We start from the raw sequence: 27,822 nt of genomic DNA, 5'->3' as shown, positions 1-27,822 counted from the left end.
TTGGCTGCCTCCAGAGTTTCAGGTGAAGCTTTGAATGGTCTGAAGCATCTGCTGCTGCAAGGAGTGGCAGGATGGCCAGAAATGCTGCTGGAGAGGTTAGCTTCATCTCTCATAGTGAACTATGGAGGAGCAGGTTTCTGTACATTGAATTCATTGTGTTGCTGGCACTTCTGACAGCTTCAAAAGCTTGTGGTTTAACTGCAGCAAGTTTGTATTTTGAGGCTTTCTGGGTAGTTTTTACATTAAATAACTGGCAAAACACCTGCTTGAATGTTTGTGAGTGCATTTTGAAGATCAGGGTAAGCTCTTCTGTTCCAAACATTAATTTAAATGTATCCACCTTTACTGATAGTTTGTTAAAACAGTAGTTTTAAGTATGTACTTTTTAACACCTCCCCCCCTCTGAAGTTTGGGCTTTATGTGTCTTTGGTTCTGATATTTGGTAGCATTGGGACCAGCCTGGTCTCCATCCTAAAGCAGAAGGAAGCAGTGGCACTGGCTTGGTTCCTAACTGTGGAGGGTCACTGCGCATGTGCCTGCAGATGTGGTAACATGATCAGTCTTGGCAGTTCTGTTGAGCAAAGTTGTACCAATGAGACCTTTCCCTCTCCTTGTTTTGTCCTAAATCTCTCCATGCAAAGGCAGATAAGGTCAGCCCAAATCTACCAATTTAAGCTGAGGGCACCCCAAAACCATTCACAGTAAGAATCTGATGAATTAATCTGACTTGGGGGCTTACAAACCACGATTCTCACCTGTGTGTGCTCATGTTAAACTGAGAGTGAGCAAATTTTGCAGCATGGGCAAGAGTTTGGGCATTCAGATCAAGCTGTGGATCACAGCTGCTGCTCTCACTATCAGCATAAAGTGGTAGGAGCAAAGCATTAGGGTTCTGACACAGTCAAGGAGGGATGTTTAGCTGCTTAACTTAACACTTTGTCTTCAGGCATGGCTGCTGTATGGACTAGCATTATGTGAAACGTCCATAATGAACTGGAGCTGTTTAAAGGGCACGGTATGAGACTGTTAATAAGGAAAGTTCTCTGCTGTTTTGTCCCTTTGCTTGGGAAAGTGCCAGTTTTGTTGACTGGGACTTGTGGGACTGAGGACTCTTTCTTTTGTGGACTCCTGAAGTTCAGTAGATTGCAGTGGCTTCGAGGTGGGGTTCAGGCCTTTGTTCATGCTGCTTCAGAGCTGGTCTTTCCTGGTATGTCAGACCTGCAGGCGTGACTCATGGAAAGGTCTTCCCAGAGGAATTCCAGCTCCTCCAGGCATTTGCAAAGGAAATTCTTAATTGGATTAGATTCATAATACTAATCTGCTAATGACTGTTTGTTATGGAGATCTTAGCACTATCTTGTAAATATATTCACCTTATTTAGCTTGCCTCATGTCTTTTATCACGGACAAGCTGTTAAGATTGTACACCTGGCTGTGGATCTTGGGAATGGGAGGACTGTGTTTAGTACACAAAATCATGTAATACTCATAATTGTCCCCTCTCTTTACATTCCTCGGCGTTGCTTTAGGTGGGGGTAGTAAATGGGAAGTGGTAATGATGAGCATGTCTAGCATCAGGCTGTGCTTCTCTTACAGAGGGTGTGAAGGACCTCTCGAGTGGGGAAAGCCCCCACAGTGTTGTCAGGAACAGAGCTGTGTATTTTTGGTAAGAGACAGGACCAAATATGCTGCTTTTTCTTCCTGAAACTCACCTTTTTGACTTGGCTTGTAGGTGCTGTTGTGGTGGTGTGAAGAACACACTGCATGGAGGGCAAGGCTTCTGGCTGGTTCCTTGTATAGAACAGAGTCAATTCAGGATTTCAGTTGTAGCATCAATACTGAAACAGCCTTTCTGCATAATAAAGGCACTAACATCAATTCTGTTTATTGACCCACACAAGTGGATGGATGTTAAGCTGGTTTTGTTGCTGGACTGACTCACTGGTAAGTGTCGGGTTCTTGAGTTTTTCCTGTGCTCCGGAGCCCTTATTAATCCTTGAGTCAGTAGCAAATAGCAGGAACCTGCCAAGAAGAAAGAGAGCTTCCAGAGCAGGAAGGAGGTTCTATCTTCCTGAGAGCAAGTGTTACAAAGTCTGTATGGTCAGGGTGTGCTGCCTGTTGCAATATAAACCACATGTGAGAAGGATGTACCTGTGTTTAACCAGTCCGGAAGTACGCTAGGAGTTGTGAGAATGCTAATGTATCCGAGGTTATAGTATGGATTTGTTGCAGGGAAATGAAGTAGTGGGTTTAAAAGAAGGGAATGTAAGCAAAAAGCATCTTGTCACGTCAGGTTACTGGCTAAACTTGTGATTTCTGTGGCATGGTCAGAATGTCACAACTGGCTTTTTCTCCTTTTTGTAGTCAATTTATGCTGCTTCTGACTCCACTGCTCTCAGGATATCTGCCCAGCTTCCTCAAAGGAATGCTGTGGTATCCAGTAGCTGTAAGCCGAGTAAAAATGGCGTTGTACCTTCCCTTTAACAAAGGGTTGACAGATGTCAGGTGTAATGCCATTACATACCTTTTTAGGGTATGGAGTAAATGCTTCTTATGGCCAAAAATGAAGGGAAAAGAATCTATAAGTCATTCTTCCAGTCGGTGTGTCTGATCATGAGTACAAAAGGCAAAGAGCATCTCGGCCAGCTGAGGGAAGCGTGGTGCCTGAACCCAGCTCTAACCTATTTCTGCTGACGTCTGCTCTGCACGAGTCACTTGAAGTAAACTAGATGGAGCTGGAGATTACCCACTTTGAAGCCTGCAGAAAGCAGTGGCCTGAGGATGCAATTTAGGAGGCTGCAAACCCCATGCTGAATTTCTGGCGTGCACTAGTGATTGGTGTGAAACACCTGCCTGGACAGCCTCTGACTCTGGGCAAACAGCATGTGAACTTCCCAGTGATCTCCATCTAGAATAGCAACAGGAGCAGGATATGAAGGTGATCTGGAAAAAGCGGAGAAGAATGCATGCCCTCCTTTTGGTGGCTTTTTCTATCGCTGCTCTTTCCCATCTCTTCCCCTGTGTTCATGGGAAAGCCTCGTCTACCTGGAGATGTCAGAATTACACTTCACTTGTGTCTGTGTGAAGACAGATTCATCCTTTTGCTTTTATGGGTCTGTCCTTCATCCTCTTCTGATGTGCTGCTTTCCTTTTTTCCACCTTATTGCTTCTGTCCTTTCACCCCTGTCTGCTTTGAACGTGTTCAGGATGGCTGGGGCTGAATGTGGTCGCTCCTCTGAAACCTCTCAGACCTGTGTTTTGATTATTTTTTTTCTTCCCCCACCAGAGATGTCTCTTCATTTATTGTTCTTTAAAGGCGAAATTGGATGAAGTGATTCTCACTCGAGCTGTGTTGTTCCTCAGACCTTTCTTTTTCCTGGTGCTGCCCTGTGTGTCATCCTGCTTTGTGAAGATGACTTCTAATCTGTTAAGAAGATGGTGCTGGAAAGATCTGAACACTTAACAATGAACCTGGCCACTGAATTCAGGCTATTGTTGCTATTGTCTGCAGTGAAGGCATGAGTGATGCATGGAAAAGAAACAGGAGTCAGGATGTGCAGAACGCTTGAATTTCTGCATCTGACCCAAATTTTCCGAAGTCAACACGTCTTCCTGTTGAATTCCATGATTTCTGATTAGAAATACAAAGCTGCATGCTTCCCTAGCAGATATGTCCCAAATATCAGAGTTTTTTACCAGTATCAGAGTTGATAACCAACCAGACTTACTGAAAAACCAGATCAGGAAGCCTCAGGTGGTATTATACAGTTTTTAAAGCACATTTATTTATCTAGACGTACACTTGGTGGGTTTTAGACCTTCATGGAAGTTTAATATCTTAAAACCCACTATTTTTTGTCAGCTTTTAATGAGGGTTGTCTGTGGAATGGTCTCTGTGGGCCAGGTTCTCTCCATAAATAGAAGTCACTAATTACATCAGGTGATCACATGTGTACATGCAGCTTATCCAGTGTATTGGACTCTCCTGCTTGTCAAGCTTGAGACAGAAATGTTCTGCTTCATCCCATGTGAGGGAACTTTCTTGATTCCTTGGGACTGGCTGTGCATGGGGAGGACTCTGATGACGGTAGGAAGGGAAGTGAGGTAAGGTGGATGACACATGCATCCATGATGTTGTACTTGGCTTTCCCTTCTCAGGATGGGACTAGCAGTAGCAGTTTGAGGTTGGGTACAAGTAAATAACTTCACTGGCTTCAAAATACTCAAATTCACAATACCCCAGTGCTTTGGTTTGTGGTTCTTACTGCTGCCAGAGGCTTGAATGATGTTCTGCCCTTGCAGTGGTAAACACTGGCTGGTTTAGAAGGCAGAGATAAGCACCTAGTAAATGAAATGTTGGGATTTAGCATACCTGTCCGTGTTACTTCTTAGACTCTTAACTTGCAGTCTTCCTCCACTCTTGTACTGGCACATGGACAGATTATGTTAGTCTAATTTGTCCTTGTGTGCATCTTGTTTCTCACTGTCTGGCCATAAAATGGTGTTTTAATCATCCTTCTGTTCTCTGTCTGTTGCTGAACCCTTATTTCCAACTCTGGCCATGCTGCTGGAAAGATGCATGCTAAGCAGATGCAGTGTTCCAGCTGATGGGATAGTTGGTGACCTGTGAAATGGCCACTTCAGCTCCCTTGCTTGCATAGTGGCAGCCAAAATAACCGTGTACTGATCTGTCCAGGTCTCCTTGCTGGATGTTACTAGTTTAGAACTTTTTCTATGCATTCTCAGGGCTTTCACTTCAGTGTGAACAAAGTTATGCTGGCTGCTATCAAAGTGTTTTTCACTAGTTCCCTCAGGAGCAGATGCACCACAGATAAAAGTCTAGTGGCTGATGCTCTGTAGGTAGTGCGGATTGCACTACTGGCTTCAAGTAGGTAAAACTTCATAGGCAAGCCTCGTTGAGACCAGAAAGTTCCTGAAACTTGGTAAGAGTTAATGTGATCAGGTCATGCTTGCAAGTCTATAAAGAGCAAAGATTATGTCTGGTTTATGTAAGGTTTGGTGGTGTCTGCATTGGTGCTTGAGAAATGTTCAGCATTATCAGGGCGACTGTTTCTCATAAAACTATAGAATAGTTTGGATTGAAGGGAACTTAAAGCTCATCCAGTTCCAACCCCTGACACAGGCAGGGATACCTTCCACTAGAGCAGCTTGCACCAAGCCCCATCCAACCTGGCCTTGAGCACTGCCAGGGATGGGGCATTTCTTGTACTCCTGAGCGTTGGGACTTTACCCATGTCAATCAGCAGAACTTGGAGACCTTCACTGAGTAGTTTGTGCTGAAGAATAATCCTGAAACTGGAACAGGGGAGAGAGCTGACACTATTCCTAATAACCCTCTTGGAATCTTGACTTCTGTCTTCAGAAAACAGTAAACTTTCCATTGGTCCAAGAATTGCAATAGGAAGGTAAGGGAGTTGCAGTGGGGAGAAACTTGGAACGGCTGATAGCTTGTTTCATGTGCTTTTGTTACCTATAAGTTAGAGGCTCTGGTTGTCCTCCTCCTGTTTTGGAGCAGCTGTGAGCAGAAGTGTGTAACTTGGAACCAGTAAAACTGTTTCAAAGCCCTGAATCTGTAAGTGCTGTGACTTTCTGTGTTTCTCAATGGGGTGTTTGTAATGCCCTGACAGTGAGGTTGGTTTCCTGGTTTGTTTTAGTTGCGGCTGGCATTGAGGCGCTGCTGTTGGAAGCCGGGAAGCCTTGTTCTTTATGAAGCTGGTAGAACAGCTGTAGCTCTATCCCATCACTGGGATAAATAGGAGTCCAATAGAAGAGCCGAAAGCTTTCTTCCTTTAACTGGCAAACATAACCAGCATCCTTCATTATAAGCCTGTCACTGAGTTATTTAGAAGATTAAATGTTCTTGCCTACAATTTTTTCGTGGAGTTGCTATCTTCCTCTGCACAGAAAAGAAAACCTTAAGTCAGATGTTGAAAACAACTGACATCAGAGACAAGCTATTCAAGAAAGCCTCCCCAGACACTGGTTTGTTTTCCTGCCACCACGATCCCAGCCTGATAGCTGGCTGTATCCTGGTGGGTCCGGAGCGTGTTCTCAGCAGTGTCAACGTGCCTTTGACGCAAGATGGCCACCAGGAATGCCGTGTGTAAATAACTTCAGGTTTGCTTCCAACTGGTTCCTTTGAGAGCTGTAGCCCTGTTCATAGTGAAGAAGGTGCCATTCCTTGGAGTGTTTGTTTACTTATTTATTGAGGTCAGCAAAGTGAAGAGTAATTACGGGATTCAGACTGCAACAGGCATCTGATGGATGAGAGCTCCGGGGTGTGAAATTGAAAAGCTAAGTGGCTTCTTGCTGTTGTTTGCTTGATAAAAACTCCTAATGTGTGGGTAACTCTTGAAGATTTCTTTATTTCTTCATAGCCATTTAAACTTTATTTAAGGGAGGCTTTGCATGATGTTCTGACCATGGAAGAGCAAATCCTGACAACATAAATCTAGTTTGAATTTCATGGAGATGGCTTTTCTTTAGAAAAGAGCCATGAGGCTCATCATATGGCAAATGACTTCCTATCCGTGTAGTGGCTTTTGAATAGGCAGTGATAAATATCTCCTTTGATTTTCAGAGGCTTTGTATGAGTTGGTCTTCCAGGTGTTTGTATAGATCCTAACTTTGAAAGCCAGCCCCAGTTTTTCAGCGCTGTCTTTATCTTCAATTCAGAAGCGTGTTTGATTTGGGGCACACCAAACCTTCCAGGTAAAACAGTGCTGGTCACTGCTCTCTCCTGTGATGACAAAAGGGGAAACTCTGAAACAAAGGCTCGGTGGATCAGAACAGTGCAACTCGTTGGTGTGTAGTTGGGAGGAGATGTGTTGTAAGTGAAGATAAAGTTGGTGCTGTACAATTGCAGGTCCTGTTGGCAGCCAGCACTAGGGACTGGAGATCTGCGTGCTAATGAACCTAAGAAAGATAAGGAAAAAAGGGCCATGGTGCTCCTGCCAGAATGTTAATTCTTGCTGTGGTTATGAAGATCAAGTATCTTGTTCAGACTTAAAAATCAGTTTCTCTTATGCTTACAGTAAAAGGTTGACAGATGTGGTCATAACTACTCAATTAAAACAGCATTCCTTAGCGCTTCCCTGGCTTTACGCTAAGACCCAGGAAACGCCGTGTGCTCACAGAGGGGCCAGTGGTGCAGGAGCAGTGTTCATCAGTCTTTGTTAGTGCAGCAGGCTGCCTTGATGAACAGTTCATTAACCAGGAGAAGCAGAATCAGTCTTTTAATACACTTGCTATAGCAGCTAGGCCCTGACAGCAAGCAAAAAAACTCAGGAGGCTACTCTGAGAGCTAAAACCTCGCTGCTGGTCTGAAACTAATCTTTCCCCCTCCTTCCACAAGCCTTTGGGTAGCAGCATTCATTAAAACACTTCTCCAAGCTGTCATTTAAGAGTACTGTGCATGTAGGATCTCATGGTTGTTGAGCAGATAGTTCAGCATAACAAATGGGACAATAACATACACACTGAGGAAGAAAAGCATTCAAACTCTCCTCGGCACCTCTCAGGATTCACTGTGGCATTAATTGTTTCATTGTAAGAGGCGTCAGGTTGAGGTAACAGTTAAAACAAATAACCAGGAGGCATCTGGCAGCATGCAGATCCCTGGCACGCTGCTTGGAATGGGGCAGACGTGTTTCCAGCGGTTCAGGCATGCTTGTCGGTGCCTTCAGAGGGATGAATTCCCTATGAACAAATCAAATACTGTGGGTTCTTTTCCCCCTGAGGTGTTGGGAGGGGGGGGAATGAGCCTGATGAATCCCTGCTCGCTGTAGCTGCAGATCTGAGAGCTCCGTTTCTAGCAGTTGTTGTTGCAGGATCCACCTAGGGCTCGGAATGGATTTGCACCGCAGCAAGCACGCGGGGGTCATTTGTTCCTCTTCTCCTTCCACCCCCTTTCCCTGCTTCTATCGGTTTGGGGCTCACTGCTTCAGCCAAACGTTTGAGGCTTCACGTAAAGCAGCCAGTAGTCGAGGTTTTGGTGCTCGCATCTAGAGCCTGATCTCTCGTTCATCCAAGTCCTCCAGGAAATGAGAAACATAAGCTGCAGGTATGTTTGCGCGTATACGCGGAGCGCTGCGCTTCTGGAGCGCCTGGAACACGGAGGCCTCCGAAAGCCTGCTCTCCTCCTCAAAATGGCTGCCAGATGTGTTGGCTCTACTGAATTCCCCGGAGCCTGACACCAGAAACGCTGAGGTTGTTGCCAGTTTGGTTCTTGCTGCTGTCTTCCTTCAGTCTTCCAGGCAAGGCCGAGTGTGACCCTGGGTGGCTGCGGTACCTGCGGAGGTTTGCTGCTGGCACACTGGTGCGCTCGGGGCAAGGCTCGCTGGGACTCTGTTTAAACAAAGGAAGCGTGTTTGTTTTTACAGCTCAAGCTTGGGAGCCTGGGCTGGGATCCTGAGCCATTTCCCTGTGCTAGGAGCAAGATTCTCGAGGAAGGCAGCCTCTCCCTTTGCTGCAGAGCACAGCTCTTACTGGCCAACAAATACGTGTCTTATCGTCGCTGGCTTGTTGGTGCTGGAGACTTCTTAAAGCTTAACTTGGGTTTGGCTTGATAACTGTCTGTAGGTGAAATAAACAGTATAGAGACTCCTGAAGTGAACCGCAGTCTGCTTCCCCACGCTCATGTGGCTTCTTGGGCTGGTCTTGTAAGCTTGTAAGAGAGATGGGTTTGTTCAGCCTGAGAGGAGAAGGCTCCAGGGAGGCCTTAGAGCAGCTTCCAGTGCCTAAAGGGGCTCCAGGAAACCTGGAGGGGGGCTTTGGACAAGGGCCCGTAGGGTCAGGACAAGGGGAATGGCTTTAACCTGCCAGAGGAGAGACTGAGATGAGCTCTTAGGCAAAGTTCTTACCTGTGAGGGTGCTGAGGCGCTGGCACAGGGTACCCAGAGAAGCTGTGGCTGCCCCATCCCTGGCAGTGCTCAAGGCCAGGTTGGACACAAGGGCTTGGATCAAACTGCTCTAGTGGAAGGTGTCCCTGCCTGTGGCAGGGGTTGGAACTGGAGGAGCTTTAAGATCCCTTTCAATCCAAACTATTCCATGATTCTATGATGTCCCAGTCAGTGGGAAATGGAGCTTCTAGGTCCTGTGATAGCGCATCTCTCTGTTGAGTGTTGAGCACAAGGGAGCACTCTTGCTATGCAGCTGTCATCATTCTGCATCAGTAGGCAAACTTTTAAAAGTATTATCTTAAGCCCCACTGCATGGTAAGTGCCTGTTTTTCTGACAGCATGTACACTTCTTCTGCAACAGTCAGCACTTTGCTGAAATAACAAATCTTAATGATAAAGAGGTGTTGGAAAGTTCTTGGGCTAGTAGTAGGATCTGTAAGGAAAGTATCATCTAACATATGCTGCTCTGCTTCTAACTGAGGAGAAGTGTTTCTCGAAATAATCCTCCTTACTCCTTCATGTAAGTTGCTTTGGTTTATTTCTAGCATCCAAATGAGAATGTCATTTTGATGTGATACAGCTTTTATAGTAAGTACAAATCCATATGAGTAGGATGTATCTTGTGCTTCATAGCCAAGGCAAGCTGTATATGGTGACGCCTTTAAGAGTATTTGGGTTGCCTTAAGATAGAAAGTGGTTTCCACCATTAAGTAAGCATCCCCATGGATGGAGTACATGGGAAGCAGTGGGTAGACTTCATGGCAGCTTGTTCTGTTGGACTCATACTGCAAATCCAGGGGATGCAAATGCCTGGATACATGACTGTGCTTGCTGCATGGGAATCTGTGTAGTCTTACGTGGAGTAATCAAGTTATTTCAGGAGGCACTGCTTTTAGGATGGAGGTGTATGTGTTGCACACAAGCGAATCTTTTTATCTTTGCTATTCAATTCTAAGGCTGTCTTCTGAAACTGTGGAGATGAGATGGGTGTCGTGGAAGGCTGCTTAGAGGTGTCCTCCGAAGTGGATGTACGGGGGGACAAAACCAGGGAGCATCTGTCGGGAACAGAACCTGCAGAGCTACCCTGACTCGGGCTGGTGCCCATGAAGAGAAGCCTTCAGAAATAACAATAAAGCATTGCTTTGTGCTTCTCTTGTAGCAACCCTCCACTCAGTGAGGAAATGCTGCCTCCGGGGGAATGGATGTGTCACCGCTGCACTGTACGCCGCAAGGTAAAGCCTCTCCTCCCAGTCATGATCCCTGCCCTTAACCCTGTCTATTCAAAATGTGAACCCAGTGTTTTACAGCTTCCTCACCTCTTAATATGTACGTATGAGCACCAGGGTTACTCTTTGTGCTTGCAGTTGCAAAAGGCTGTGTTAGGAAGAAGCTTAAAGAAAACTAAAGGGTCTTGATGAGACCCTGCTGGTATTTTTAACCTCGGACTAGGAACCAGACCTGAAGTGCCTGACATGTTCTTGCCAGGCTGTGCCTTTTAAATTGTTTTCCTTCCCCACACACTTCTGGAAAGGAGGGAGAGCTGAGGCACAGAGGAAATGGGAATGGCTCCCATGGTTGAGGAGGTGAGCTGTCTGCAGGTGAAACAGGAGTCATGTTAATGCAGCTTTGGCACCAGGGCTGTGATTCTGGTTAATGTGGGGGGGGTTGTCTTGAAGTGTGACTTTGCAGCAGTTGCACATCAGCAGAGGGTGAAATCACAGTGAGTTATGATTTCCTGGGCTGTTGAACAGGACGGGAAGGAGGTGATTGAGCAAGACTGTGGCTTGTCTTTTTTCCTTGATGCTCTTTCTCCAGGAAGCCGTCTTGCACAATGTAAACATCTTATTGCTGTGCCTACGTAAGGCAGCGTAGCAGAGGGTTTAGAAACTGCACCAAACTATCTAGCAACTGTTCCCTTGAAGTGACACCCAAAACAGATTGGAAGAAAACTGTATTCAGCCTTTTGTTCCTCAGTGGATTGCCTTGTTGTTTCCAGGGTGCTGTTCAGCCATCTGCTAACAGTTAAAATGAAGGTTGCAAATTGAAATATGATGATAAATATGATAGTATGATAATAAAATAAGTAAAAAGGGGGGGGGGGGGGGGAGGAAGAAAACCAGTCCCCAACTTCTCAGTTTTAAAAATTGCCTACTAACACACTTTGCTCCTTTTGCAGACCATTTTAGTGATCAAATAGATTGGTTCATCCACATTGGTGATGCTGGAGCAGTGCGCAGTTGCCCATGCTAGGCCATGTGTTGTCCCCTCCTGCTGCAAAATGGACCTTGCAGTGATCCCAATGTATTGTTTTCCTCTACTGCAGTTCTCCCTGCCCACCTCATTCAGGATTCCTGTCATCAGGAGATAGCAGCATGTTGTTTGTATCTTGTGCTTGTATTCTCAAGCTGATCTTCTTGTTCTGCCATGGGTTTGGATGCACTGACAGGGTTAATAGGGTGCGTTGACAATGAACAGTCCACTGTGGAGTTTCTCAGTGAGGGTTAGCAGAGTAAACAGAGTTGCCTGATTTGGCAGGTATTTAGGGCTAGATGATGTGAAACGTTGTCCTGATCAAATACGGCTGTCCTGAAAGGAGAGGGACGTGCTGATTTCCTTCGCCATGCTTGGTTCCCTTCAGCTGTTTTGTCATCTGTCTGTTAGCTGCAGACAAATGGGGTTTGCCGAGTTAAGGCTTCACGGGGGAAGTTGTAGTAAGTGGCTTAAGCCTTTTCAGATGCTGTTTGTCTTCGATTGCATATTTGTCAAGGTTGATGTGCTTTGTTTGTGGCCTCCATGATAAGCCTGCCTATTCATGTCGTGCAGAAGCGAGAGCAGAAGAAAGAGCTGGGGCAGGTAAATGGATTGGTGGACAAATCTGGGAAAAGGACCACCTCCCCCACCAGTGACGCAGACCTGTTGGACAGGTCTAGCAGCAGCATCAGGGCTAATGCGCATGCCAGGATCTTGGAAAGGAGAGCAAGCCGGCCTGGCACTCCCACATCCAATGCCAGCACCGAGACCCCCAACTCAGAGCAGAATGATGTGGATGAGGACATAATTGACGTGGATGATGACTCTGCCATTGCAGAAATGGACTGTGGGCAGCCCCAGCTGAAGCGACCCTTTGAGCTTCTTATTGCTGCTGCCATGGAAAGGAACCCAACGCAGTTCCAGTTGCCGAACGAACTGACCTGCACCACAGCACTTCCAGGTGAGCGATGGCTTGTCCAGTGGTGGTGAAGGTGTCTGCAGTTGCATCCTGCTGCCATCTTCCCTCTTTCCACTCCTTACTCCTTAGTAGTTGTGGCTCCAGTGGTGCTTGCTGGTACAGAAGTACCCTTGGTCCTCCTCCAGCTCTCCAACAGTAGGTGGCCTTTCAGATGTGAGCTGTGGGGACACTTCTGCTGCATGCTGCACTCCATCAGTGCTTGTGATAGATGCTTGCTGTTGTCACCTTGGTCTAGATCATCAGTCTGAAGAAATAAATTCCAACTGTCAAAATACTCAATTTTGATTTATGATATGATAATCTAGTAACAAAGTAATGACTTGATGTATGGGATATCACTGAAATGATTAAGTATAAAATCCACCTGCCTTTAAAGACAGTCTGTGTCACTTAAGGCTAGATTTAGTGGTTGATAAGGATGCCTTAAGCAGCTCTCTTTGCCTTTTCTGTTTGTCTCTGCCCGAGATGATTATGTGCATCTATCAGAAAGCAAATCGCTATGTGGGTAACCCAAAGCCTGTCAAATTTTACTTTCAGGTACTAGTAAGAGGAGGAGAAAGGAAGAAACCACAGGAAAGAATGTCAAGAAAGCACAACATGAGTTAGACCACAATGGTTTGGTTCCCTTGCCGGTGAAAGTCTGCTTCACATGCAACAGGTACTCGACTCTTCCAGGGAGGCTGTTTGGTGTAGCTACACCCTTCACAGGAGCAAAGTTCTTGATGGAAAAATACAGATGACCTGTTCCCTTTCCCATTCTCCTTCATTACTTGCTTACAATCCTCTAAACAAACGGTGGAATAATCATCTTTGCTAACTAACAGATGTTTAACCATGGCAAGGGTAGGTGTGGCTCCTGCAGCCTTGTGTGGCTGTAAAAGGCTTTAAAACGTAGCCTGAAGAGCGTGAGCTTGTCTTGGGTATTTTTCTACTTTCTCAAGTGATGATGGTGTAGAATACGGAGGTATTTGTTTATGGCTCATGTGTGAGGAGGTGACCTTTAGGAAATAGGAATCTGCTGAGAGAGGTATAAGCCCAAGGCAAATAGGAATATTGTACTGAAGTAGTAAATCTGAAACCCAGTGCAAAACACTTGCTGGTTTTTATAACTGCAGAAAAAAAGGCACGCAATTGTCTCCCAGTGCAAAGCGTGAGTGAAACCGAAAAGCTTTATTTCAGGACCCCAGTCAGTGAGTTTCTGGAAGTGGGCGGGAGACTCGGGGGCTTTTGTGGGGAGCAGCTGGTGACTTTGTCATAGAGTGAAGACTTTAAAGCCTGGGGAATCAGATGTAGCTTTTTGGAGTTTGAGGCCTGTTCTGAGAACATCTTGTTGAAGTAAACGTCCCAGCTTCACACATGATTCATCTGAGGAAAAAAATGCAGTGACCTAAACCTGAGATTTCCTTTTGATCTCTGAATTTTGCTCTAAACAAAGCCACTCAGAACTGACAGACAAGGTCAGCTTGAAAAGTTGCTGATGTGAACCTGAGAGGTACTCGCAGCTTTCCAGCACCAGCATCTCTTCCTGCCATGGGACCTGTTCTGCAACGAGAAACCCTCATGTGTGTGGGCAAGTCCTTTTGCCTTCAGTGGGTCTTGCAGAAGGTCCACAACGATCAAGTTACAAATCAGAAGCCTAATTTTAGTTGCATGTAACGTAGCGTAGGGGAATTGGTGGGGAAAGATAAGCTCAAGTGGTTAGCCAAGCTTGCCTGTGTGCTCAGTTTATATTCTGTATGGGACATAAGAGGCGGTTTTGTCTTTGCAGGAGTTGCAGAGTGGCACCTCTCATTCAGTGTGATTATTGCCCACTCCTGTTCCACATGGATTGTCTGGAGCCACCGCTTACTGCCATGCCTCTGGGTAGATGGATGTGCCCAAATCACATAGAACATGTGGTGGTAAGCAAGGACTATGATTGCAGTATGGTAACCGGATGCTGGAGTTTAAGCTGGCAGGTCCATTTAAAGGACAAAGTGCAACAAATGTAAAACAGCTTCTGAGCTCTTATTGCTCCCTGTAACGCCTGTAAAGCTCCTGCTGCAAGCAGCGTGCTCTCCAGAGGAATATGATGCTGCTGTCTGCAATAAAATGTAAAGATGGGGAAACTCCTTCCTGTAACTGATGCTGACAGCTCGGGCTGCGGCTCACTGACAGCTTGTCTAGTTTTCTGACTGGACTCTTTAAGATCTAGATGAGCTTTCCAGAACTGTGATACAAAGCAGCACAGTGCTACAAATAGGGGAAGTAATTCTTTGCATGCTTAACCCAAAAAGCTTTCATTCCAAATGGGAGCTTTCATTCCAAATGGGAGTTTTCATTTGTGGAAAAGCAGTTTGCTTGAGACTTAAATACTCAGGAAACAGGGGGCTGAAACAAAGGGCTTGTGCCCAGACAGACTGCTTCTGGGAGCATTGATGCTGCTTAGTAGGCCTCTAAATGCTTTTGTATTCATCTCCAGCAGTGTGCCCTTTAACAGAAATGGTTAGTGCTGCAGGAAACAAATAGTCTAAAGCTGAGCTGATGCCACTGCTACGAGGCGTTAAGAAAGTCTTAGGGTACAGTAGAGTGACCTGCAGATCCCTAACTCCTGTGGCATTATCTGATCACCCAGCTGAACCAGAAGAACTTGACCCTGAGTAATCGGTGCCGAGTATTTGACCGGTTCCAGGACACCATATCTCAGCACGTGGTCAAGGTGGATTTCTTAAACCGAATCCATAAGAAACATCCTCCGAATCGCAGAGTTCTTCAGTCTGGAAAGAGGAAAGGTTTGAAGGTACGTGTAAACAAGTAGGTGTTGGTGAAAATCCCTGTGTGTGTATTCCAGTTTGGAAGGGAAGCTGGCACGCCCTGCAGGGATAGCCTTCGGGGCAGGAGGAAGAGGGTGGGGTGTGAATGGAGGCGGTGGTGAGAGGTCTGGGAGTCAGCAGTTACTTTTCACTACGGGTGGAATTGAAGAACCTCGTTTTGCTGCCAGCCATAAGGTTCAGCTATTACAACTAAGCCTTTAAATCGAGCACAAGCATAAAAAGTGCAACACACAACCTCCTGAATGTGACCCTGCCGTCAGAATTGGGGCTGCTGTGTTAAACCTCAAAGAGTATTTGTTGCCAGAACACCTGAAAAATGCCATCCAGGTTTCCCTTCTTTGGCCTTTTTTTTGGCGTGACTTCTGTTCTGCTGTAGCCACCATGTTGTGCTGAAGTCACGCCTGACCTAAGGGAATAAAAGCTATTAATTTCATCATGGCTGCATCAATGTGAAGTACTCAGTCCTTGAAACAGCTAATGTATTGTCTGCAGGGTTCCTTTGGGTCAGGAAGCAGCGAAGACGAAGCAGAGTGGTGGTTAGGCACTTTGTTTAACTAGTCATTCTTGAGTAATTGTTCTCATGTGTGATCTTTTTTCTCCACAATGTAGGTTCCTGATGCTATAAAGTCCCAATACCGGCTTCCACCCCCGTTACTTGCGCCTGCAGCAATTAGAGATGGCGAGCTGATCTGTAACGGGATCCCTGAGGAACCCTTGCAGAAGCACCTTTTGAACACTGAGCACTTAGCCAGCCAGACAGAACAACAGGAGGTAAATGAAGTCAAATGTTTGGACTCTGTGTCTGTAGTTTCTTTGGTGCAAAGATCCTCTTCCATTTCAGTCATGATCAGAGCAGTTGTCTAGGAAACCAGTCTCAAAATCATGTCTGAAGGTGATAACTTGTCTTGTCTCTGACACCCTTACCCATTAAAACTTCATTTTGGCTTTCCAGGTGAAATGTAAAACTCCCCACTTGACACTTCAGGGAAGTGGTGATATAGTCTTCTGGCTTTAAGAGCGAAGTCGAGGGCTTTCTGTCTAGATGTCATCTCTATTTCCTAGCTGAGGGAGAAATACTTTCCACTTTGATTATGTTAGGCTGCTCTCTGACACATTTATTTGTATGTTAATGTCACATTTCTGGCCTGCTCTTTATTGCTAGAGAATTGGACTTTTAAGCCAAGGTCAAGTGAGTGTTTAAACCTTGTGTGAAACTTCTTGCCAGATTCTGCAGCACGAAGCCATGTTGCTTTGCAGTCAGTGGTGTCTTCATGTCCTTCTGTTAGCTCAGGAAGGGTGCTTCTATGTGGCAGGTGTATATTCACCATGCAGCTTAAAACTAGGAATAAATCTTTTGGTCTTCCTCTACCTTGTGAAAAGGGAAGATGTTCTCCACCCCAGCTTTGGTGGGTGACTCCCTGTAACACAAGGTAGATCAGTTTATCTTTCCAGCGTGCTACAGAGAAAGCTGGAGGATTGTGTTTGGATAGAAGCCCGGATCAGTGAAAGATGTGTTTGTAACCAGCTGAAGAGTTGCAACACAAGTGAAGAGGGGAAGGAGGAGTTTGGGGCTGAGGAAGCGCGTCTGCTGCCTTCTCCCTCCTTTCATCTCAGCTCCTCTCTGTGCTGTCCCTGGCCTGGAGATACACACTGTGTAACTTTGATTGTGCTTTTGTACCTCTGGACAAAACTTCCTTCTGATTCTAGATGAGCATCAAAGCAGATGCTGTAGTTCCAGGCTGCATCTGAGCACTCAGCAGCACAGAGAGGCAGCTGAATCTCTTTGAGCTGGGTGAATCATTGAGTAACTGTTGAGGTTTGAAGCACTGTCTGCCTGTGGAGCTAACCTGTGCTTTTTTCCTTCCTCCCAGTGGCTCTGTAGTGTTGTTGCGCTCCAGTGCAGCATATTGAAACATTTATCTGCTAAGCAGATGACTTCTCTTTGGGACTCTGAACAAACAGAGAAGGCTGATATTAAGCCTGTTATTGTGGCAGATGGCTCACTCGCCAACCCTTACCAGGCAGCTGACAAGGCACCCACACCTTCCCTCTATTCCATGTCATCCTGCACCTCAGGGATTACCACCCAGAATTCCTTGAGCTCCTCGCAATCCCAGCAGACTTTGTCACAGGAAGATGTCAACTGCAGCTCTTGTATAGATAAATCCAAGAAGGTGTCTTCTTGTGGGACTTCCAACGGGCCGACAGCCTCTGACATTAAAGTCAATGGTCCTCATTTCTATGGCGTTGCGTCCGAATCTTCAGCACAGTTGACTGACTCCCAGAGGCTGGTTGGGTCTGGTAACACAATCCCTGTTTTGTCCCATCGGCAAACGTGGCCTCGGCCCCTCACACCCCCAGCGAGTTGTGGACTTGTGAATCACACCATCGGAACCATCGTCAAAACGGAGAACGTAGCAGGACCTGTTTCTTGTGCACAAAGGGGTTCTGTGCCGGTCACAAGTATGCCTACGTCCATATCAAGCTCCTGTGCCAGCCTGGAGACCACCAGCACTTTGCAAAGGAAGAATGTGCAGGCACAGATAGGACCGCCACTGACGGCAGACCTGCGATCCATGGGCTCCCCTCTGAGTGCCACGAGGGCTCTCACCCCGCCGCAGGCTGCAGGAGATGGGATCTCTGCTGTTGGGGCCACAAACCGATTCTGTTCACCAGCACCACCTTCAGGTACGTGCTAAAGAGCTGATCTTGGCCCCCCCCGGAGGCTGAGGAAGTGTTCAGGCTCAGTGTTACTCTGAGCCTCAAGGCTGTAGCGGTCTGCCCGTGTTTAACTGGGGATTGTGCTTTCTGTGGAGAGCTGGGAGAAGTTTGTCCCCTCTGTCTTGGCTCCCTTCATGGAAGCCACAGGATGTGAATTTGCTGCCTGCATATACCTGAGAAGCAGGATAGTAGATTAGTTTAATTCTGGCAAGCAATAGTTTTAAATCAGTTGGCTGCTGTGTCTAATGCTGCCTTAAAGCACTAGTTGCAAGGCAGTTCTCGCAGGATAATTCTGATCCTGGGATTTGTGTACACAGTAAACGCTCTGGTGTAATGGTTCTGTCCCCTAGCACGGATGTGTTTGAAGTCTTTAGCTGCATAGCCTTGGTGTTAGAGAAAGATGGACTTCAGAAGCTGTCGTCTGCTTAGTATCTGCTAGTCTGTTAATACAGGGAAGTTATGGACTTGGATATACCATCTCTGTCCCAGGTTGTACCCAAAACCCTTGCTGTTAAAGTGTATATACCCATCCTTCAGTATAAAAACATCAAGTCCGAGATGCTGATAGCTGTTGAAGTCAGAATAACTGCCCATGGCTCAAAGTTGGCTTTGACAGAGCTCTCTTATGTCTCTTGCAGTTCCCAGCTGCTCAGTGCCAGGCCTGCATGCAGCGCTTAGATCCAAGCAGGCAACAGAGGCAACAGCTTTTTATCCTTAAAATTCCTTAATGAGTAACTTCGGAGCTTCACCTCTTGTTTGGAAGCAGTTCCAAGAGTATTTGGCCTCTTGCTTATTGCTGAACAAACTTGGTTACTCCGAGGCTCCTAGTTTGACCATGCCCTGCTTAGAAATGCAAGACTGGAAGAAGCTTTGGTAGTGGAAATGAGCCCACACTATAGGAAACTTCTTGCTTTGTGGTTTGAAGAGCACTGCAAACCCTACATAATTTTGCAGTTACTTAAGATGTTAATTAATTGCCTTTGCTGCAGTCTACAAAATGCAGATTAAACCATTCTTTTGGTGCAGTGTCTCTCGGGAGAGGTGTAAATATTTAGATTTCCCCATTTAACGTGATGTACATATATAGATTTACAATAAATCTTAAATTAAACTGTGCACATTTTGTTGCTGAGTACAGAAATACAAATCATTCATGACCTTTTCTTGGTGTTGTTGCCATAAATTTCAGGCTTACAGTAGCTCTGAGCAAACCAATTCAAGAAGATCTGGTATCAACAACGCATTAAAGGGATTTTGTTTCCTGGCACTTGCCATTGTCTCTTTCAGCTGTGTGGTCAGTGCCAAAGCAGGAGGGGTTTATTTTGCATATAAGAAAATCTGCTTTTAACTGTCACCTTGTTACTGGATAGTGAAGTACAGCCCTTGATAATTGTGCAGAAATAAAATGGGGCTGTTTGTACTTTTTAGGCATGTTCAGACCTAGACAAGCTCCTTGGCAAATGGCCCTGGGTTTAGTTAGCTTTTCCAGCTCCTGGGGGTTTGGTGCTCATCTTCCCAGTCTCTGTAGGACATCATTTACAGTCTGTCGTTGCTGTTGCTTCTAACAGGGGGTAGGAGCTTAAATGTATAGGTCCAGAATTCCTCTGGCAGCAGGATGTGAGAGGCAGGAGCTGGCAGTTGGCTCTGTGTTGGGAGCACACACGAGTCCTGTGAGCAGAGCAAAGCTAATGTCCTCTAATTCAGGCCATTTTCAGAGCATGACTATGAGCAAAATTAGTCATTCTGAGCAGCTTGGAAGGGAAGCGCAGCCTGAGGGCTGGGAGCATGTCTCACGAACGTCACAGTGACATATCTTCTCTACACCATCTTTCTCTGTAGATGGTAAGGTCAGTCCCAGCACCTTATCCATAGGAAGCGCTTTAACTCTACCCTCATCACTCACTTCAAACTCTGCAGCTATGTTGGACCTCACCAGTTCCCTGAAAGCATTTATGGACGGCGGTGAGTATTCAGTTTGTTATCAGTATCTGTTTGTTTGCTTCCCTACAGCATTCTGTCTCTCCTTAAGGAAAAGGATCCAGAGGTAAAGAAGGGTTGCAGTCAGGTGAGGGTGGAGCTGGGTATACATTACCTTAAATATGTCACATGCTTCCCTACTTGTAGTGTTGCCAAGGCAGCGAGGCCAGTGAAGTGTTTCTGCCTGGAGCTTTTCTGGGGAATGATCACAAAGCTATTGCACGGGCAGCTTTCCAGGTGGAATTCACATGCACAGACCTGCAGCCCTGCCATGGTGTGGTGCTCTCTGCAATCCAGAGCTGCTCCTGGCGGCTGTAAAGTCCAGTAACAGTAGGCCTTATGGTTGAGCGCTCACCTGAGTGGTGATGCTCTGATGGGTCAGTTAATGTTCTGATTTATTTCTGCTTCTGTCAGGCTTCCAGACTGGCCTGTTTTGTATTTTCCCTTTGTTGCACTTGGCAAGAAATGCTAAACCTTAGTGGAGTGACTCGAGGAGGAGGAGATTGATGAACAGCACTCGTCAGTAGCATAGGGAGGCTGCTGCCAGAGACAACTTCTGCATCTGAAGAGCAGCCTTTCTGGCATTGCCAATGTTGACCCTCTTTTCTTGGGTGAACCCCAACTCCTCATCCTGCCCCAGCTACTTCTCTACCACCAGGAAAGGCTGTTAAAGTTCTGCTTCTTCTGCTTGACATTTTACCCATTGTTGATGTGAAGAAAGCTCTTGGAAAGAAGAGATTAGCCAGCCTGCTTGTTGCTAGAAAGCAGACCTCTGTAGGGCTTTACAAATATCAATACTTCAGAGCTGTCAGCCACAGATCTGTTTTAAAGTTCAATAATACTGTCTGAATTGCCCTGTTTGGTTTAACTGACCCTGCTATGTAAACCCGTGGCTCAAGAATGAGCCTGTAGCAGCTTCAAAGGTGGCTACACCTTTCCCCTGTAACGTAGGGTTGCACTTTCTAACTAGATAATGGAGCTTCCCAAGAGGGACCCAACCTGCTGCCTGAAGGGGCACGATGCCCACCTCTGCAGATCCACTGGTTCTGAGCCAGACCAGCAGGTTTTCAGCTTTGTCAGCCCTTGTTCCCCTAAGCTTCTGCTTGCAGCCTCAGTTGTAGCTCTGTGGCCGTGGTTAGTGCGCTCCTTGCACACTGCTCACAGGAGATGATATGAAGTAATAAATCAGCTCTGTGTAAGATTCTTGATACTGCAGAATTTGTCAAGTCTTTGCTGTTGAAGCAAATGGCACGTTTGAAAGTGGGACAGTTAAATCCACTGCAGCTCAGATTGCACCCTTTCCATGAATAACTTACTAATTGCTTTTTGTTTATTAACAGAGATTGAGATAAATATGCTGGATGAGCAGCTGATCAAGTTTCTGGCCTTGCAGAGAATACATCAGCTTTTTCCTTCCAAAGCTCAGTCTCTAGCGAGCAGTGTCAGTTCCCATCAGCAATCTCCTGTAGGAAACCACATTGAAGGTAAGAGCAGCCCTAGAATAGTTGGTTGATGTTGAGCCACAGCTTTTTGGCACTCCCTTGCTTATCCATTGAGGGAGATCTTCTCTTGTCTTCTGGTATCTGTCTGATGCTGCCTTTCATGTTTCTTTCATCCCCCCACTCTGGATATCCACTGGCCAGAAACTCCTTCAGGTCCCTCTGTTTAATTATTTATAGACTATGGCAATGGAAATACCTTCAGTAACTCCTGATTTTCTGCTGGAAATCTTTAGTGAAGTTGTGTTTTCTTCATCTTACAATTAGCAATGGGAAGGTTCAGCTGCTTGCTTTTTTGTCCTCACCTTTGATATGGGCAAGAGAAATACATGAATTCCTGCTCCTTCTTTCTGGAGAAGTTGCTTGTGAGACAAACACAAACAGGAGGATCTGAGGCACAGAATATATGTGCTGTCATTGCTGTGCAGGATAATATTGCTGTCAAGCTTGAAACACTAAATGCAACTAATGCAAATAGTGGAAAACAACTTGCTCCTCTGTTGGAAATCTCCAGATTCCCGAGTTCAGCAGTGGCTTTGTTTATGGGCACTGGTATCAGCATGCTAACACCTAAAGCTGCAGGGTGAACTGGCTTCTGTACCCAGTCAGTTTAGTCTGTTTCCAAGCACTAACTGGACAGCCTTGTTGTGGAAGCTGTTGCCTGCTCCCTCTCTGCTAGGCCTGGGGGTAAATATCCAAGATAAGATCTTTGGAAGTCTGCTACCAGTCAGTAACCTCTGAAACTCTGTGCTTGCCTGCTCTGCTGCTGTAGCATCACAGCATTCTCTAAATGCTTTGTCGGTCTTCTTTTGAACGCTGTTGTAGGACAGCAGCTGTGCTATGAGCTGTGTTCCAGTGCTGCTCCTAACAGATGAGGTCTGGAAATTCTTCAGCAGTCTTAACCCATCACCCTTTAGGGGCAGGAATGCTTAGAATTGCTGATGAAATATTTGATACGAGACCTTTAGTGAGCCCTTTTGAGCCAGACAGCTCAAAGGACTTGTGCAGGGCAGAGGTGGGGATCTGCATACTGCAGCTTCATTGAGTGCTGCTTGTCCAGTGATGCCACTCAGTGTGGCCAGTGTCTTTGATGTAGGTGGCTCTGGAAACAATCTCTCAGAACCCTCGTGTTCTGTTCTTTGATTTCACGCTCTTGGTGTAAAACTGCCATGCAGATGTGGTGTCAGGAGAGGCCTAAACCCTGTGGGGTTTTTGGTGTCAAAGTGACACTTAGGCTCAGCTCTTTGATTATCCAAAGAGGAAGCGATTGAGAAGCTAGTGGTAGGAAGCTGGTGTCTTCCTCACTGTGGCTCCATTGTGCACACTCACCATTAACATTCCCCTGCTGCATGGCTTGTGTGGGTGATGGGAGAGAGCAATTTTCTCTGGTGACTGGCAAAGAGATGTTTAATGCACAAACATTCCTAGAGGGTTGGGAGCTGAGGGTTAGGACAAAGCTGACTGCATCCTCTTTAGGATCTGTGCTTTTTGGAGAGTCTAGCACTGGGGACTGGGCTCAAGCAGCCTTTGTGGCTGATAACTTTGTTCAAGGGATTTCTTCTTCTCTTGCAGCGCAAAGAAAGGAAGTGCAAGCACGGGCAGTGTTCTATCCCCTCATGGGCTTGGGGGGTGCAGTCAACATGTGCTATCGAACCCTCTACATTGGGACAGGTGAGTAGCTTTTCCCTGGCCTGACCTTGCAGAATCAGGGTGGTTCTCCCTGACCTCTCCCTAAGTGTTTGCCAAGTGGGTGTAGAAGGAAACAGACCCATTCTGGACACTGGTGTGCTGGTGCTGGGATTCTTCGTTACCAGGAAACATGGCAATATTCCCCATCCACTTGAACGTTCGTGGGGTTGCACCTTTGTAACCTGGCTGGTATCAAAGGGTGGCTCTCCTGGAGATGTAATGCTTGACTGATGGAGAGAAGAGCTTATGGTTTGCTTGCAGGTTTCATATGTTTGCCTACATTCTTGTAGTGCTCTGGATAGACCCAAGAGCTGAAATGCTCTTCAGCCTCCCTGGAGCTGCTAGCCTTCCCTTCCCCCACTGAAACTTTGTTCTGTGGCTTATCGAGGCATTATTCATGCAGTCCTGGGAGCTCAGACAAAGGCAGTTGCTCCCCTGTTGTTTTGCTAATTGAAGTTTAATTCTGTCTGTTGTTCTCTGCTGCCTGACAGTTTTTTCCTGCCTCTGGAATGAACTGAGCTTGTTTTGTCCTTCCTATTGACAGGAGCTGATATGGATGTGTGCCTTACAAGCTATGGTCACTGTAACTACGTGTCTGGCAAACATGCCTGCATATTCTACGATGAGGTGAGTGCTTGAGTGTTGCTTGGTTTGGGGGTTTCTTATTTGGCATGCACAGCAGTGGGAGAGCTGGAGATGCAGGCAGCAGGTTGCCTTTGTGTGGGGCTCCTTTGTGGACTACAAAGTAAAGAGCCAGGGCTGTGAATGGTTTCACTCCATCGAAGGCTGCGTCAGCGTTTTCTGTCAAACCCTTTTCTGAAGCCCAGAGCTCTGCCAGCGTGATTCCTCTGAGCTAACTGCTTGTGGACAAAGCCTGACCACAAGTAAGCACTGTCACTGCTTCGTGTCCAGGGAAAGAAAAAGTCATGGAAATGGTTTGATGCTTTTTGATCCAGCTGCGTGTCGACATCAGACCGCAGCTGGAACAAGGCAGGGAACTCCTCCCAGGCTCTGCTTTCAGGTGTGGCAGTGCTGCTGAGCGATCATGCCATCTGCAGGACTCTGTAAATTCTTTATTGAACTAGATTTCAGTGAAGCTCTCAGCATAAACAGAGGTCTGCAGTTGCTCCTTGACTACAGGCCTGAGATTAGTTTGTTCTTGAAGTAAACAGGCTGGTGGGGCTGCCAATAAAAGCGCTGCTGGAGATGTCTCTTAGCATGGAAACGGTCTTTGAAGCAAGATAGAGTCTTTTATATCACCATTAGTCAAACAGTTACTGAGCAGCATCCAGGATTAACCCACAGCCAGCTTTGGCCATTCCTCCAGTGCACTACAAGTTACAGAACACACTCCGTAATGGGATCCAGACCTTAAATCTGTGTTGAAGCATCTCCTCACAGTGGTCAGTCCTAAATCAGGCTCTAGGCACTGAACTTCTTCCACACTCCAGCAGGCCTCCTATGGCTGTGGTTGCTCTAGAAGGAGAATTTCCTCTTCCTTAGCTCTGTTTGCTGTTTCTGCTTCTGCCCATTGGCAGCCCTTGGTCTCTGCAGCTTAACAGGTTACTTGAAAACTCGCTCTTCTGTGCACGGGAAGCTTTTGTAACTTATTCAAGCTCTGTAGCCCCTGGGGGACAGGGTTTTCAGGCCTCATACGATTCCTGTGAGCTAACCTGAAACCTCCTCCGCTCTGTCAACATCCTCTGCAAAGCTCAGTTGAGCGTGACGCTGCTGGTGTAATGCTGCGTGTCAGGGTAATGTCTCCTGGCATTTCAGACTGCCTCTGTCTTGCAGCTGCTGCAGCACGCTGCCATCCCTCTTGCCATCTTGTGTCTGCTTTCCAAAGTGCATCTCCTCCCTGCTTAGGCACAGGTCTCAGGCCAAGCTTGCATTTAGTGTGCCTGTTAAAATGATGCGCTCCCTTTGGGAGAACCAGCTTGCATCCCTGCTTCCCGAAGGTCTGTTGGTCCAAGTGCAGTAGGAAAACTCTCTTCTCTTCAAAGCTGCTCTGGCTTTGCTTCCCTATGGAGAGCCTGCTCTTGCTGGAAAGCTGTTCTGTCAGCATGAGCCGGTCACGAGGGTCGGGTTGGTGGTCCCTGAAGCTGGAGGATATTTTAACTGCTCTTACTTAACCACCACCAGCAGGAGGGAGAGAGGGGTTGTGTTTCAGTGCTCCAAAAGGGTACATGGGCAGACGCCTTTCTGACTTGATGTCTTGATTCCCACTTCCTCCCTTTTTCTTCTTTTCAGAATACGAAACATTACGAGCTGTTGAACTACAGTGAGCATGGGACGACCGTGGACAACGTTCTGTATTCGTGTGACTTCTCAGAGAAGATGGCTCCCACTCCTCCCAGCAGTATTGTTGCCAAAGTGCAGAGTGTGATAAGTGAGTGTTGGGGCAGCACCAGCCCCATGTATGATCACAGGGAGCTCTTAGAAGGGCATGGGAGGAGGTGCAGATCGATTCCTTGTTGGTGGCCCTTCTTCTGCAGCAGCTGGTGAACCCCTTGCAAGAATCAAGGAATGGTTTGGGCTTGAAGGGACCTTAAAGCTCCTCCAGCTCCAACCCCTGCCACGGGCAGGGACACCTTCCACTAGAGCAGCTTGCTCCAAGGCCCTGTGTCCAACCTGGCCTTGGGTGCTGTCAGGGATGGGGCAGCCCCAGCTTCTCTGTGAAGGGGAAGCCTCTCCATTGGCTTGCAGCCCGGGCAGGGCCCAGGCTCTGCTCTAAACCCTGCTCCTGCCTCCAGTGGCAGAGTTACACCGTGCTGAGGTCCCTGCCTGACATCAGCTCTGGTTCAGAGCTGGACCAGTGGCTTTCCCCATGTCTTCCCCTTCCAGGCTGTGAGTAAGCGATCTGGGCTGTGCTACGGGCATCCCATCCCCAGATGGCCTACTCCTGCTTTCCACTTTATCAGCTCCCTCTTGTTTTGGCTGTTAAAGTGGATGTGTAAATGCCTTTACCTCTCTGGGCTGTGGGGAGATTCCCATTTCCCTTTATCACCCACTCCCTACAGAGGACTGAAACACCTCATTGCTGGAGGATCTTACCCAAGGCACCTCAGCAGTAAGCCTGTTGATGAAAACAAGCTGCCACAGCCCACCTAAACTTCACACGTTACCACTTTCCTTTTCCAGAGCGACATAAAAGCAGAAAACAAGAAGAGGAGCCGCATGAAGAAGCTGCTGTGATGAGTTCCCAGGCACAAGGACAGCATAGGAAACCCTGTAACTGCAAAGCCAGCAGCTCCAGCTTAATAGGGGGCAGCGGGGCTGGCTGGGAGGGGACAGCACTGCTCCACCACGGCAGTTACATCAAGCTGGGCTGCCTGCAGTTTGTTTTCAGCATCACTGAATTTGCGACCAAACAGCCCAAGGGGGACACTGCCTTAGTACAAGACATGGACTTGGAGGAGAAGCTTTCTCTGAAACCCCACCAGGTGCCCGTGCTGCGGTCCAACTCCGTTCCCTAGGAATTTTTTTTAGGAAGAGACCTTTTGGAGTAAAGGAAAATAAAAACACCTTCAGACTGTTGCAATGCAAAACTGTACAAAACCAAGGTGGGATTTTGTGTGTCGGCCCAGAGACTGTTCACACGCCGTTTGCATGAAATGAAGAACGTTTAACTTTTTTTAATTTTAACTTTTTTTTTTTTCATTTTTTTGCTCAAGTTTTAGGGGCATTTGCACATATATTTGTACTATACATTTCATTTTAAAAAGGAAAACTGCAGCGAGAGCAGGACGTGTCAGAGCGAGGGGCGACCGCTGTCTGACTCGAGGACTCTCCCTGACAGATAGTTCCCATGCAGTTGTAAAATAATCAGAAACTTGTTCTATTTTGTGCCAGTGACAATAGTTTTATATTAAAAAAAAAGAGAAATACAGTTTTCATACAGCAAATCTATACAATATCATTGTTTTATTTAATGTAAAGAAGCGCTCTTCTTCTTCCCACAGTTATTTTCTTTCTCCCATCCCTCCCTGCTATGGTTGCACTACAAGTAGCTACTGTGTATTATGGGCAGTGAGAAATGAGTTCTTTTCCTGGTGTCCATCCTAATTTTTCTTTCAGACAAAGGAAAAGCGTTGGGATTCTGTGTAAATACATCAGTGATGGCATTTTTTTCAATGTTTTAAAGCTGTGTACAGTGCTACATGTGGTATGACGTTCCTCAAATTGTCTATTGTAGCAGCTCGTTTGTCGTAACCTGTCTGTCTCCTTTTTTGTTTCTATGCCACCTCCCCGCAGAACAGCTTAGTTCCACTGTACATAGTAATTGTAACGTTTTAGACTTTACAGAAAACTTTCCTGTATTCTGTATATAAAAAAAAAATACTTCACATTCTGTTTTCTTGACTGTCTTGTCTTTAACTCTTGTCCCCACAACATGGAGCTTTCTGAGCACGGAAGAGCTGCGGGAAGGATGGAGGCATGGGAAAGTCGTGGTGGTCCAGAAGGGGTGGAGGGTAATAGGACGATTTTGAAGGGCACCAACTTGCTCCAGCCCAAGCTGGTATTGGATGTTTACAGGGATGGGGTGTTAAGAGCAGCAGAATCGTAGAACTCCACACTGGTTTGGCTTGGAAAGGAATTTAAAGCTCATCCAGTTCTAACCTCCCCCTGCAGTGAATATGGACATCCTCAACCAGGTCAGGATTAAACCACATCCAGCCTGGCCTTGAATGTTGCCAGGGTTGATTCATCCACCACCCCTTTGGGCAACCTCTGCCCGTGTTTTACCACCATCATTGTAGAGTTTTTAACTCGGAAGAGGGGAGATGCTGGAGCCCAGTGCCACGGTGATGGGTCTCATGCAGCCGGGAGAGTGCCCTGACCCCAGGGCGTGCTTCCACCGGGGCCAAAGGTCTCTGCACTCCGGTTGCGAAAGGAGCAGCGCGGCCGCGGCTCTTTCCCCGCCCTTCCCTTTCCTTCCCTGCCCTTCCTTGTCCTTCCCCTGGAGGCGGGAC

General features: G+C 46.7%; 1 protein-coding gene across 2 annotated transcripts in view; it reads left to right on the top strand.

The window, feature by feature from the left end:
* The window catches only part of PHF12 (PHD finger protein 12), a 32,217-nt gene extending 5,022 nt beyond the window's left edge, over positions 1-27,195 (top strand). Inside the window, exons 3-15 of one of the 2 annotated variants that reach the window (XM_061470116.1) lie at positions 10,081-10,153; positions 11,745-12,132; positions 12,688-12,808; positions 13,919-14,051; positions 14,765-14,929; positions 15,573-15,734; positions 16,835-17,651; positions 19,524-19,646; positions 21,002-21,145; positions 22,733-22,831; positions 23,394-23,476; positions 25,100-25,238; positions 25,991-27,195. In XM_061470116.1, coding sequence (XP_061326100.1) covers positions 10,081-10,153; positions 11,745-12,132; positions 12,688-12,808; positions 13,919-14,051; positions 14,765-14,929; positions 15,573-15,734; positions 16,835-17,651; positions 19,524-19,646; positions 21,002-21,145; positions 22,733-22,831; positions 23,394-23,476; positions 25,100-25,238; positions 25,991-26,325 — 2,782 coding nt within the window. In that variant the 3' untranslated portion in view covers positions 26,326-27,195. The remainder of the gene's footprint in view (positions 1-10,080; positions 10,154-11,744; positions 12,133-12,687; positions 12,809-13,918; positions 14,052-14,764; positions 14,930-15,572; positions 15,735-16,834; positions 17,652-19,523; positions 19,647-21,001; positions 21,146-22,732; positions 22,832-23,393; positions 23,477-25,099; positions 25,239-25,990) is intronic. The other variant, XM_061470117.1, reaches the window with a different exon arrangement.
* Positions 27,196-27,822: the final 627 nt, after the last annotated feature.

The sequence above is a fragment of the Pezoporus flaviventris genome, unplaced genomic scaffold, assembly GCF_033815535.1.
Source record: "Pezoporus flaviventris isolate CSIRO_AGI_PZ_B2104156 unplaced genomic scaffold, CSIRO_AGI_Pfla_v1 ptg000063l, whole genome shotgun sequence".
Taxonomy (NCBI): domain Eukaryota; kingdom Metazoa; phylum Chordata; class Aves; order Psittaciformes; family Psittacidae; genus Pezoporus; species Pezoporus flaviventris.
This window is presented reverse-complemented; position numbering and strand designations above follow the sequence as displayed.